At 39.7% G+C, this 13,794-nt stretch overlaps 2 protein-coding genes across 3 annotated transcripts in view; one reads left to right on the plus strand and one right to left on the minus strand.

Annotated features, from left to right (window-relative positions):
• slf1 (SMC5-SMC6 complex localization factor 1) overlaps positions 1-7,021 on the minus strand; it is a 28,400-nt gene extending 21,379 nt beyond the window's left edge. Inside the window, exons 1-14 of the mRNA XM_017427966.3 lie at positions 6,780-7,021; positions 5,722-5,833; positions 4,829-4,907; positions 4,437-4,662; positions 4,175-4,328; positions 3,749-3,874; positions 3,568-3,633; positions 2,938-3,084; positions 2,467-2,636; positions 2,173-2,307; positions 1,914-2,067; positions 1,637-1,805; positions 1,259-1,404; positions 502-608 (exon numbers count right to left, since the gene is read on the minus strand). Coding sequence (XP_017283455.1) covers positions 502-608; positions 1,259-1,404; positions 1,637-1,805; positions 1,914-2,067; positions 2,173-2,307; positions 2,467-2,636; positions 2,938-3,084; positions 3,568-3,633; positions 3,749-3,874; positions 4,175-4,328; positions 4,437-4,662; positions 4,829-4,907; positions 5,722-5,832 — 1,790 coding nt within the window. The 5' untranslated portion in view covers position 5,833; positions 6,780-7,021. The remainder of the gene's footprint in view (positions 1-501; positions 609-1,258; positions 1,405-1,636; positions 1,806-1,913; positions 2,068-2,172; positions 2,308-2,466; positions 2,637-2,937; positions 3,085-3,567; positions 3,634-3,748; positions 3,875-4,174; positions 4,329-4,436; positions 4,663-4,828; positions 4,908-5,721; positions 5,834-6,779) is intronic.
• Positions 7,022-7,274: 253 nt separating this feature from the next.
• Positions 7,275-13,794, plus strand: part of kiaa0825 (KIAA0825 ortholog) — a 120,819-nt gene continuing 114,299 nt past the window's right edge. For both annotated transcript variants that reach the window (XM_037977854.1, XM_017427907.3), the window contains exons 1-2: positions 7,275-7,661; positions 12,000-12,136. In XM_037977854.1, the coding sequence (XP_037833782.1) occupies positions 12,006-12,136 (131 nt within the window). In that variant the 5' untranslated portion in view covers positions 7,275-7,661; positions 12,000-12,005. The remainder of the gene's footprint in view (positions 7,662-11,999; positions 12,137-13,794) is intronic.

A 13,794-nucleotide genomic window follows, 5' to 3' on the forward strand; every position in this document is an offset into this window, starting at 1 on the left:
CCGATTCTCGCAACCTCACCTCCACACACTCCTCCTCCCCCCTCCAGGTGTTCCTTTGTTCCTTTTCGCTCGCACTTCTCATCGTATCTTTACATTCACCTGTTCTGCTTCGTACCGCACTGTCTGTCCTTAACTACGTGGGCGGAAATTTGACAAAGGAGGCGTAGCAAATCACCGGTTGAATAGTTCTGTTATTTTAGACTCTCTGAAGCCGACAAAGACGGGACGAAAACAAAGACTGAAGAAGACACAGTGGCAAACCCAGCTTTCAAAAAAGAAAAAAGAAAAAAATCCATACGCTTTCTCCGAGGAAAACAGTTTTGTTAGAAGTGTCAAAATTTTTAAGAGGTGCTTTGTGAACACAGTGAAAGGAGAGAGCCCCTATCAGGTCAAAAATACATTCAGTTGATGTATTACACTCCTCTGTTTTGCTTTAGGCTCTTTTGAGAAAGCACAATGTAAACTAACAAAGGTATTGACAGAAAGCTGAGCGTAACTGACCTGCTGGTCCCCGGACTGGTGCAGCTGTGCGAGGTGGGTCCGGTCTCATGGCGAGCATCGCTGGGACTCTGAGCTAAAGTTCCCAGAGCCGGCAGGTAAGAACGCACCTGTCAGAAGTCACACACAAGGTTAGACCTCCTTCCACTTCGAGTGGAAGGAGGTGTCCCTGCAGAACTGGGCGGGGGGAGAGAACCAGATGTTCTGCTGCAACATTATATGTCGGTCAAACCACATCAGCCGTTTATTCACAGCACATGAAGTTTAAAGAAAGTTTCAAACGTGTAAGACAAACGTGCTTTAAGCCTGTTCAGGCACTGATATCAGTATAATTAAAGCAAAAATCTATGATCTTCTTCTCTTTTTAATTGTTTTTTTCCTCAAAAGAAAAAGGGTTTGTCAAGAGTAATAAATGACAACATTAAACTATTGCAAAGATTGTCAAGCATTTATATTTTAAATGATAAATAAATAAACAAACAAAACAATATCTGATCTGTTACCCCACAGCTTAACGGGAACAAATTATTAATGCAGACAAGCAAAGTGTAAGTAGTTTTCTCTGAGTTCTTTGCTGTGAAATTATACTCCTACTTCCTGTAGAACCTGATTTGGTTGCATTTTTCCTAAAACAGCATAAAATCTGAATCTCTCTAAAAAGCAAGCGTAGGTCACTGAACAACCCAAATGAATCAACTGTTCAAATAAATTGTAAATAATAAAAAAAATAATAAAGAAAAGAAATATGAATTACACACACCATCTTTTTGAGAGAAAGTGGTTCATCGCCCACAGTGAAGTCATTTCTGCAGCAGAGGTTCCTGAATATGGAATCTGCCATCACCAACCTCAGCCTGGAGGAGCGAACACAGCCGACCAGCTCCACCAAAACAGCTGGAGATAAATCTACAGGAGAAAACGGAAGAAATCAGTGACTTCAAAGGGCCAAAAAAACCAAAACAAAACTACTATATAATAGAATTGCTATTGGTATTTTTTTAGCTGACAGATCTGCTTTACCTTTGACTCTGTTGACAAATCCACAGAATTTTAATAATATTGGATCACTCCTAAACCAACTGGCCACATGCAGTCAACGACACAAGAATACAGATGTGTTCAGTTTTTAAGTGCATACCCTGGCTTATGACTGCAAAATGCTCTGACAGGTCTTTGAGGCCTTTTTCCACCAGGCACTGATTCAGTCTGAAGTGCTGCTGACACCAAAACTCCACCAACACGGACAGGAGGTGCAGCAGAGTGTCTGCCAAATACACCTTCTGCTTCTCCTCCTGCTCAGCAAAGTCCTTCAGTGAAGAAAAAAAACAACATCAGACTATGGGTCAAAAAAATCGCCAAAAAAAAAAAAAAAAGTATTGGACCATTTTGTCTGATGAAAACAGCAAAGCATTCACCATCGTGGCAGCCTGTACTATGAGTTGTGTGAGCTGCTTTACAGCGCGGGACAACAGCGTGGAGCGTTCCCACACGGTCCAGAAGGTTCCATACAGCAACGAACCAGGTGTTGGTGTGGATGGGCCCCGTGTTGGCTGGAGCAGCGCAAAGTCTCTGAGAAAGTAAAAGTCCAGGATGCGTACAGTCACATTCAAGACTGTGCAAGAAGAATATTCTTTAAAACAAAAAGGCGGTAAATTAGTTTATTTGAATTGTTACCCGCTGGAGATGGAGTAGAGTTCCCCCTGAAAGAGCTTGAGGCAAAAAGCAACCATGTCAGAGTGGAACTGGACAAGTGTGGGTAAGGAAGGTCCAGGCAGAGGGTGGCAGGTGACGCTGCTGGACAGGCAGTACCTTGGTGATCAAACATGTGAAAAAATATAAGAAAATTATTTTGCAGACTGCTCATTAACATTAAAACGTGAAAAACCATCTCACTGATTGCAAATGAAAAGCAGTAACTATCCAAGTAGCAGGAATTTTGCAAGAAATCTCACATGACGTGAAGATTACCTGATGGCTGTCTCCAGAAAAGGCCACAAGCCCGTCTTACACTGAGGACACTGCAACACCTGAGCATAATATTTCTTCACTGAGCTGGGACCCCACCACGGAGGGTTGATGAGGAGCAGGTTTACCATTACCTCGTGGAAATTTCTCAAGAAAATGGCTGTTGCGTCACCCTGTACAATGTACACACAACAGTTAAGGTTCAGGGGTTTCAGCACCATGCTGTTCATTTATATTGCATTTTGTTCAAAAAGTTAAGTTTTTTTAAAAGAAAAATTTAAGCTTCTTCATACCAAAGATGTGCTTTATATTAGTGATCCAGTAAGTGTGTGTGGTCGTGGCACAAAATGACACTACGTTCAAAAATGTTGTGGAACCAGTGTTTTGTCTGCACAACCCCCCCTTAGGCTCACGCAGCAGAGGTAGCAGGTGAGGATTTCTGCAGTTGTGCAAGTCTGGTAATTCTAGTCCTACCTGAAGTGCGTATTCTAAGAGGGAGATCAGGTGCGTCGCTGGTGGCAACAGACCGGGAAACGCATCGCTTCTGATTGAGTCCAAGGCTTCATTGAAGAGGCCGCACTCTATCATACTGCTAACGTTGCTCAAGTCTGCGACTATCGCCTGGAGGAATAACAGAATAATGGTAAAATGGAAAAGTATATGGAAAGGAGGAAGAAACACAGCACTCAAAGAGACAGAAGAGGAGAAGAGAGAGAGGGCAGAAGGGTAATGGAAATAAGTAGTGAATGGGCATCAAGGGTTCCTGAGGGTCATTTCTGACCGTCGCTTATTGGCAAATAGCATATGGACTCAGAAAGTCCTGAATGGAAATACAAGAGCACTTCTAATAGCAATCTGACAGACATCCACTTGGGTAAAGTATGGACAGGACAGTGGAGAGTATTGTTAATAGGTCTGCCAATCAAAGCTCTCAGAGGTGGTTAAATCAGTGACCTGGTTTTGATGCGCCTCGCTCTTGATGTCACTTTCCATTGAAATGTATGACATAAAGGAAATTGAATGACCTGATCTGCCTGATGAAACACAGAGTTATCTTGTAGATGTATGTATGGTGATCGTGGCTGGGAGTGGATATGTATGCACCTGTGAGTGGGGACGATCAGGGTCATGGTAACCTAGAAATTCGAGGAAGCACAGTCTTGGCCGCTCCTACAAAACGAAAGAAAAAAAAAACATGTTAATGAACAAAATAGAAGATTAATAAAGTTAATAAAAACCAGGTAAGACTTTGCCAAACGGTGCTTAAAATAATTTAGAAACACACCTCCTTCTTGGTAACAAAGCTCTTCACGTCTGCCTCCAAATGAGAGAAGTTGTCATCATGAAAAAGTGTTTTTTTCTTCACAAGCTGATCATCGGTTATGTTGAAATTCATATCCATACTATTGCTCTGCCAAAACAAACACATGTATCACTTTCAGTTTTTTAAACAATATCAAGACAAAATTACAACATTTAAGAAAAGCTAATGTTTATGTTGTCAAATGAAGCCACAAATTAAAAGCAAATAAAAATTTAAAAAAAGCTTATAATTTTATATGCAAAGGACATGTGCTATCTCTGCGTAAATAGGACTTAAAAAAAAACATCCTCATGAGTGAGGAAATTAAAAAAGAGAAGTTAAAATAAAAAATAAACGGATTAAGTCTGATAATCAGTTAGTTTCACTCTGAACATTAATCAAACTCACCCCAAAGAGGTGTTGGACTATGTGGCTCACAGGGTAGCAGGGAGCATCATGGGAATTAGATTTCTCTGTAACCGGTTTTGCCATGACGTGAGTGATGGAGGTGTAAGTGGGGGGAGGACAGTTATACACTTCTGCTCTGCCGGCTTTTAGCAGCCTTGGTAAGAGTTAGAAAAAAAAAGGGAGACAGTTTTGATTTTGAACTTTCAGCTGTATTTGTACACAAATGCTTTGTGAGAGAAATTATTTTTCAGTCGCAGCTCACCGTTTGAACATGGCTCTCCGGGTGGGCTCTTGAACCATGAGGAGAACTCTCCAGCCTTGGAAAGCCCCTGTTATTCTCCCTTTGGACACCTTCTCCCTCCACTGCCTGACAGGGTAGAAGGCAGCTGAGGAACTTGTGAAAATGGCGACTTCATACGGTCCCTCCGCCAGCCAGGAGCCATTCTTAACACTGTCCAACACGTAGTCTGGAGTCACAACCCACTTTCCTGCGAACAAAGAACCAACAACAGAGGACTGCATTTAATAAAACATGTTGTGTTAATCATGTGACAGTTAAACAGTCGTATTTGGCACAAATAGTTACGTAAAGAAATTCACATGTTGATTATTTTTTAGACTTTTACCCAAATGACGATAATTTTAAAGACTGACCTGCAGCACAAGCTGCCAAAAACTTCTCACTGGACAAAACCTGCGGGATTATGAGATGGGTGCTGGTGTGCTTGTATACCTGTAATTGAATTATTTCATCACTTTACTAACATGTAACAGGAGGAAAATTATGAAAATGTTGCAACAAAATAAAATAAAAACAATGTTTAGTTGCGTGAAGCATATTTCAAACAAAAATTAAATTTTATTTCTAAATAACTATTTATAAGCATCATCCACTCAAATGTAGTTTCTCAATTATATATGCAGTTAAAACTTTACTCTATGAGAAATAATTCTGCTATAGTTACTGACATCTTTACAACAACAGACAATAAAACCTGTTTAAACGCCTGTAATAAACCAGTTATGTGAGGGTAATTAATTTTGACCTGAGCTGTAAACAAACAGAAAAAAGAATTAGCCAGAGGCAACTTTGTTGAACACCTATTAACAGTACAATTATCAAACATTAAAGTATTTGGATTTACAAGGGAATCAACTGAGATACAGCAATGAAGAGAACTCTCCCACTGATAAAACAGAGATCAAATTTGTTCTGTAATTGGTTACATACTGTACTAAATAAAGGCTTAAAGTTTTGATAGAAAGTGTGACAGAAAAAAAGGCTGACCTGAGAACTAAAAAGAAACTTCAGGTCAAACATTTAAAACTGGATTTTGGCTTCTATCAAAAGTTATGACAGAACTTTATTCAGTTCATTAAGGCAAGAACTTTAAGCTAACTACCCATTTTACACGGACAGTTTATAGTGTAAAGAAATTCTTTAAAATGATGCATCTGAGCAAAAAACAGACTAAAAGACACGTTGCCACCTTGTTTCCAGTCTAGCTCCCACTCTTTCCTGAATCTATTCAAGAATCTCAACTCACTGAGCCGCCGATATATTTCCCACCCAGCTTGTAGATGCCCTTAATCAAACTTCTCTTCTTGTCGTGATTTTTGATTCCCGATATCTGGAAGATGTGTTTGCCGCTCTCCATCCTGACAAAGAGAGTGAAGCAAAGTGCAATTAGGTCAAAGCGTATTAGTTTTAATTTGAGAGTAAACGTTACGCATGTCACACAACTGTCTGGAAGTGAGGATGCTGATTTTCTTGTTTGACCACATGACTTTCACCATGCGTCGGCGTAGCTGTAAAAACATGGCAGTTTCCTTGACAGACAGATAATAAGACGATGGTTCATCAGCCAACAAACCAGCCGTCTTGCACCCTTCTTTGTATATTTGCGAAACTCCACTGGAAAACCAGACAACCATTTATCTAAAACATGTTTTCCTTTGTTTAGTTTGTTGATGAGAGATGTGTTCAAGTGGCTTGTAAACCCAAAGCAAAAGGTTCCCATGACAGTAAAAGAAAACAACGACTGTCCTTAACACAGGGGTCAGTAGTTCAGATCCGTACAGTCTGATGGGGTAAAGAGATGCAGGTTACCAGACATAAACTACTGGTTGAAGTAGCAGGGTTGTTTGTTTATCTTCCTAAACATCTTGTTTAGGAACCTTTTAAGGACAACTACAATGTTTATTACAGCACTGTCAATTGATCTGATGTTATTTGGTGTTGTCACACTACAAGTATCTTGGTTATCAAATGAGTGGTGTGGTACACTGTGTTTGTCTCCTTTAAAAACAATAAATAAATTAAAGACCAGGAAGGCAGTGTTCTATTTTTGTGACTATTACAGATTTTGCTATCTGTACCCCTAAATTGAACTCTCGTTCTAATTATCCCCCCCTATTATATTTATTGACAGTAAAATCAATGTGTCCAGCATTTTGAAGCACAATTACATAACTGTGCTAGACTGCTGCTGCTGCTTTACTGCAGCTTTTAAACATACAAGCCATTCTTTTTTTTTTTTGCAAAAGCCTTAAATGTTGCTATTTTATAAACTGTAAAAGAAAACCCAGCTGAATGATCAGCTACCTTTTTCATATCACCGACCGACGAAGAATCCTCCCAGTTACATCCGAGCGCGCCAAAAACCTCTCACACTGCACACAACTCCAGGACCAGGAACAGTGTTTGAATCACCAAGTGCCTTCTCCTTCAGAGGACATGCTCAACTTTGCTAGCAAGTGTACCCAACGGCGCTGCTTATTATTGTAAATAAAAGGTGCATTTCCGTTTGGCACGTCAGCGAATTCAATGGCAAACTGTGAAAACAGCTTTACGATTTTAGTAACTGTAATGGAGAGGAGGGGAGTCGTTCATGTATTATCGTATCTTCTGTGACTTATAAACAGTTAGACGATTCTATATTCAGAAACAAAATCATAAATATAAAATATACGAAGATTTATAAAGTGTTTGATTGCGTAGGGGGGAAATTAATGTTTCATTTTGTCACAGCAGACGCATTTCCTCACCGTTCTTTTTATCATTTGGTACGTTCCACCAACCGGAAATTGCGTAGAAAAACTTCCGGGTTGTTGTCATGGACGCTTTCTGTCCGTAAAGCTAAGAATAATAACACTACACTCACTCCGGCTAAATATTGGTAATGTTTCTGTTTATGACCTGTAAAATAATCGCCATTTCTACCGAAAGACTGCTTTTAAAACGATGCAGCTGTTTGTTGCTCCCTGTAATGTGTTGTTAAATAACAGCGACATACACTCTTCGGGTCAATAGTACATTAAAATAATTACAGTGGTGGCATAGTCGATGTATTTCCCTTTTCTCGTCTTGTTTTATCTACAAATCGCTGTCGCCGATGAACGCAGGGTGGCTGCAGACGATGGCAGCTTCATTTTCTCTGGCTGTCATGGATTAACTCGGAATAGATTACCAGGGAGCCTATAAAAGGTAAACACACTCACATGCTGTGATGCGAAACAAATAGTTCCTATTTTTACATGTCCCACAGGCACCGTGGAGTTGCCAGGATATGTGAGAGGAGCAAATAACTTGTTTGAAACCAGAGAAGACAAATTCACATTCTCGAGCAACTTCAACCAGTCTGCCGCCTCCTACACCCATGTGTGTGTTTATGAAGTTACACCAGGCGAGCAGCATGATTCTTCTTTTTCTTGACTTTATTGTGAGACTAAGGTCCATACCAACATGATAGGTACAAACCTAAATTTAAAAAATCCAGGAAAAAAAATGAAAAATTAAATTTCACAAGTATAGTTTAAAAAAAAAATGAACACAGAACATTAAAAAAAGTACTACAACACAATCATTTCCCATACAAACATTTCAACCTGTGCACCCTCAGCTTAGATGAGTAGCCAGAACAGCTGACATTGGGCTGTACTGTTTACAAATCTATCCCAGCATTGCATGAACTTGAACATCAGATGTTCTAAAAATGTTTTGAGTGTTGCCGCTCCAGCAGTGACAAACATCTGATTCCAATTAAGCATTTGTCAAACTGAAAAAGAGTTCAGCTTATCGGAGATGAGAATTGTTTAAACTGTTATGTCACACAAAACACACCTTTGGCTTTCGATTTGTATCAGGTATAATAGAGTCTTAGTTTGAAGAACAATTTCCCACTGGAGACAAAGAAGTAGTTGCTAATAACTTCTGACGAAGAGTTAAATTATTTCATTAGATTGGACTAATAAGACACACCTTATTGTATCTGATTTTAAAGCATTTCATATTTTTTTTATTAATTCTTTTATGAAAAATTAATGTTGATTTGTTTCATTAGGTTGGTCAGAAGTCCTTGGTCAGATGTTTACATGGCATTGAGGTTATTAATTTTTATTTAGGTGTCATTGGTTCAGTAATTTGTTGATGGTCCCAAAATGAATCAGCATTTGCAGCATTTTTTCTTTGCATTTGTTTTTTTTGTTTGTGTGTGTGTGTGTGTGTTTGTGTGTTTTGAAGTTTGCATCATTCCTGTGTTTGTGGTGCATTTAATTGTTTGGAGTTCATTCCACAATTTGCTGTCCATTTGTTTAGTTGCTGCATGTTTGCACCTGTTGGCCACCGTAGGTATTTGTCTTAGAATCAAAATATTGTCATTACACACTTGAAATAAAACTGAGTGTCCACTCTTGTCAGTGCACACAAAATTAAAACAACAATATGATAACAGGAAATATGAACAACACTATGTAAAAATACAGTAAAGTAATAAATATAAAATCTAAATAGAGGTAGGTTTAGGCAGTTAACATACATATCACACAGTCAGCATGAAGTGATTGCTGTCAGGATTGTGGATGACACAGACAAACCCAAATTGCAGACTTTAAAGAAACACTAATTTATTAAACAAAGAAACAAACAAAAACAAAAGCTGACGAGGCAGCAAACAAACAAAAACTAAATTCAAAAGCATAACCGGAACAGGAACTTAGAAAACAGGAAACCTGGAGCGAGGCAGCAACAAACAAACATCAAACAATAGACAAACCTTAGACAATGGACCAGCGGAGTGTGGAAGGCAATGACTGGGTTTTAAAGACTGAGGATAATTAGGTAAATGGAGACAGGTGACGTGATTACAAAGTGGGGACAGGTGTAGGTGTGGCCGGTAGATAAAGAGAGAGTGAGGAGGAGCAAATGAAACATGAAACAAGAGACAAGACAGAAACCAAGCAAACCAACAAACTAAATAAAAACAAAAACCATAACACAGAAAAAACCCAAATCACCACAATTGCACATGGAAATATTAGGTTAGGTTTTATTGCACATAATGGTAACAGATAAGTAACTATTATATATGAATTTATAGCTTATTTGGACTGTGTTCTTAGATTTTTTTTTAGTAGTTGATGGAAGCATATGAGTTAAATGTCATTTTTACATTGTTTAATAACATGAATTAAATTGAATTAATATGTCAACGTAGTTCTCAGTTATAATGTTATGTTTGATAGTTTATATTTACTCAGAGCTGTACAGTTTGCATACCATAATTTACATGTGATTTGCTTTGGTGTGAATTACTGTTGTCCCAGGTTAAACATGACTCATCACTTTGGCTGTTGAATGCTCATGATTACTTAAAAAAAACCAGCAATAACAAGTAATATTGTGATTAGGGTGTATTATTCATTCCCTTAGTGCAGGTGAGTCACATCTGCATTTGTTACACTGATCAGAAATTGATTAACCAAAATTCCTGAACAGTTTGGCCCAGTATGCAGTCAACAGGTACCCTTGTAGGAAAGAAAAACTTGTTCTGGACAGCTGAACTGAATTTGTGCTGTAAAAAGTTTGGCAGAATCATCGCATCATGTGAAACAGGTCTGATCAATTCTTAGATCTTATATCTGAATCATTCTAAAGATATAATATAAATCTGTCGGAAGCAATATAACGTAGCTAAGCAGCTATGCCGTATGGTAATAGTGAAGCCATGCCCTCCCCTGGGGTACACATGAGATAGTTTTTAGCATTGTTGTGATCTCAGGAAATGCACCTGTTTAATTTATGATGTTTCCTTAACAGGGCTGTTAAGGTACTGCCTTTAAAATAATGTTGACTTTAACTTGACATGTTCTAAGTGGTTTTAAAGCTGCAGCCTGGGGGATATGCTGCTAAATATTTCAGGACAAACTCATTACTGTAAATGGGCCTCTGTGTTAGCCTAGCTGGAGAAGACAGGCAGCAGCGAGAGAGATAGGACTGCGATAGGTGTGTGTGTGTGTGTGTAAGTGTGTTTCTGTGAGGCTGCATTTCTTCTCGTGCTCTAACAGTGGTGCAGTTGATGTCTCAGGCAGGCAGCGTCTCAGTGCCTGGCCCAGTTGTCCCCGTTGCAAATCTTTGAAACAGGCAGGGGCTCATCCAACATCTGCTTTCTAAAGAGCTAATGACAAGACAATGGAGGCTGGATGATTTAAAGTATTGCACTAATGAGGCCCTGTGTGATTCCTGGTGAATCCTAACCCACATGCTCTTACATGTACACGCTCATGCTTAAGATATGTTGGCAGACCAGGAGGTAGACACCCAGAAGACATCCAGTGTGGCCGTTCAAACCCACCGTCCATCTGTCTGCGTGTCCTCTGATCTTTGAGCGCTAAAGATCAGAATGATGTGCTGGAGACCACATGCACACACAAAAAAGACAAAGCCAAACATGAGCCGCTTAGTTTATATAATTATAGTGTTGAGTTCCTAATCTAGAGACTGAAAGTCTTCCCTCCATTCAAGCAATGACTGCATTTAGACCCCCCTCTCACACAGCGGCGCAGAGGGAGCATGATGACGAGGGTAAGCAGAAAGGGGGGGGAAAGAAGAGAGGGAGAAATAATAAAGGACAAGCCTAACTGGTGCGGCTGTCAGCGGAGGAAAATAATATTTGTCCAGCTGGACAGGCCTCCCTTTGTGCAGGCTAAATGAATGTTGAGCTTCCTGTCTACCCTGTCAGGGAGACTGGCGTAGACTGTATGCCGCAGCGAAAGAAGCAGCGCTGCGTGCAGGGAGCTGTTTGGAGTTTGACAGGGATTATTAAAATCAGAGCAGATGACGAGGAAGGGGCGAGAGGCGGAGTGTGAGAAAGCCAAATTGACACAGACACTCTCCATTAGCTTCCACTTGACTCAAGCTGATGACAATGTTGATATGAGACCTAGCAGCATGGCACCGACGTGGGATTGGCTGTTAGCATGTGCGTTAAGCACCATGGGGTGGGAGGGGAGGACCTCAGCTCTGGGAGAGACCTAAAAAGATGAGTTGTTTATTTAAAGTCTTAACTGAAGAGCATCTCACCTCATTGTTTATTTATTTTATGTTATATTTTTCCTCTCCCTGCGTTAACTAGTGTCAGTATGTAGAAATGGTTTGAGACTGAGCCAATGCATGCTGATGAAGGGCGCTTTCCAACTACAAATGATTTTCAGAGGGGAAAAAAAAGGGAGGGGTACTGGAAGAAACGGCTTTTGTAGATGATGAGTGGCCTTTGTTTCAGGTGTTCCAAGTAAATTGATTTGTGCCTTCTAATAAAAGTCCTGTTTGAGGAAATATTACATGATCTTCGACCACATGGCTGCACTGAGTGTGTGTGTGTGCTCCTTGACAGACAGCTGTAATAAAACACCCCTGATCATGCAGATGATTGATTTCTGTACCTTGTTAGTGCAGTCCTGACACCTGTGATGCATTTTTGACATAATTTATGTTGACAATCTGATGCACATGGAAGATACTTTTTAATGCTCTCTCTCTCTTTTGCAGAGCAACATGGAATGGCCTGAGGATTTTCCTGAGGACCATGCCTTTGTGGAGCTTCTGGTTCCAGGGGTTTCAAGTGATCTGGACTTTGAACAGTTTCTCAGAGACACAGAAGAGAAACTCAATCAAAATGCCAGCAGGTCAGTCTGAAAGAGGAAAAATTATACACTTGATATGCTCACTCAACATTTATCATCTTTATTGAATAGTGTAATAAATTATAAATTGTGCAGTTGTAATGTATTTTCTTCGAAATACCCATTCTTCAGTTTTTTTCACACAGTTTTACTTACCTCAAGTACTGGTGATCAATGTGCTTTTGAGTCGTGACTTTCTGGTGAAGTTTTTCATTCTTTTTGTAAATGTCAGGGACATTACAGGAAGTGGAGTATTTGGTGTCAGTGTTTTAAAGAAAGATATTCAGTTTCCGTAATTAAATACAAAGCTTACACACAAGTGACTTTATTCCACTGATTTTGTCATTTTTTTAAGCCATGCGATATTAGACAGATGCATACTGCCAAAATATTATAACACACAGGAAGGACTACAACCAATTGCACGTTGTTCTTGGTTTTTAATCTAACCACTGTACTGTAGCTTGTGGTCTGAATCAGTTAGTCTGAATGTGGTTTGTGCCTTTTGGCCTGGATATGTTGTCTCTTGTTTTGAGGAATGACTTTCTTTGAAGTTTGGCACTTTCACGTGGCTGTAAAACTGATAAGATTTGCTAGAATATTCATACATACAGCTATATCCATAATGAAATGTTTCTAATGTTAAGTTGTGTATTTAAAAAAGAAAGATAAAAAATAATCTTTCTCAGAAGTTCAGTTTTGTTAGTTTCTAAAACTTTTTTTTCTTTTTGGTTACATTATCTAATTATTTTAAGCATGAATTATAGATAACTGTTTGCTGGCAGATGTGGATAGTTTAAGAGCACAAATAGATTGATAAAAAGTGAGATACACTGGAGGAAAAAAAAATCCATATTTCAGGTCTTTTATCGTTTGTAGCGTTGTGAGGCTGAGGGCAGATGATGAAGGACAGGCTAAATGTAGCAAGTGAACAAAGCCTCACTCTGGCACCATTAGTGTCTGGGCCTCATCCCTTCTTCACTCTCTCCTACTATCTCCCTCCCCTTTTCTCTTTTTCTTTCCTTCCTCCTTCTAAATGGGAACATAATAATTGAAGATTCCACATCTTGAAACGAAAACCCTTGGGTAGCTAATTCAAGGCTTATTACCGAAGGCCGGGCCATTTTTCTGCTTTCTAAGCATTAAAGGGTTATTTTGTGTTCCTGCAGATGGGAGAGGGATAACCATTATGAGAACAAAGCATACAGATAATAGAGAATGGGGCTAAAAATAAGGCAATCCTCCTCTCGCCGTGGGGAACCACTGGTCAGTATGTCTGTCAGACTGCAGCTAAGTTTCACCCAGACTACTTTCTGTGGGGACACGTCCCAGTAAATAAAATCTACAGAGGCTTCTTTTTCCCCCTCAATCAGGGTGGGCTGTTGGAACATACACACCCATTCTAATGTCTGCAGCTTATTCACCTGCTGCCCAACTGACTTATCGGTGTCTGGGACAAATTACGGAAGTGGAGGAGAAGAAAGACGAACCAAAAGATTTGAGGAGCTGGAGTCACTAACACCCATGGAGAACTTCAACCTGTCTTTGGGTCAGAGCGGCTGGCCTGTTCTGGGTTCTCAGATGTCAGAGATTTGCCTGAGAACTGCTCCCTAATTGAAGGAGATTAAGATAGGCTGACAACGGAGCTGGCGCCCACAAAT

This window comes from Kryptolebias marmoratus, linkage group LG1, assembly GCF_001649575.2.
Source record: "Kryptolebias marmoratus isolate JLee-2015 linkage group LG1, ASM164957v2, whole genome shotgun sequence".
Taxonomy (NCBI): Eukaryota; Metazoa; Chordata; class Actinopteri; order Cyprinodontiformes; family Rivulidae; genus Kryptolebias; species Kryptolebias marmoratus.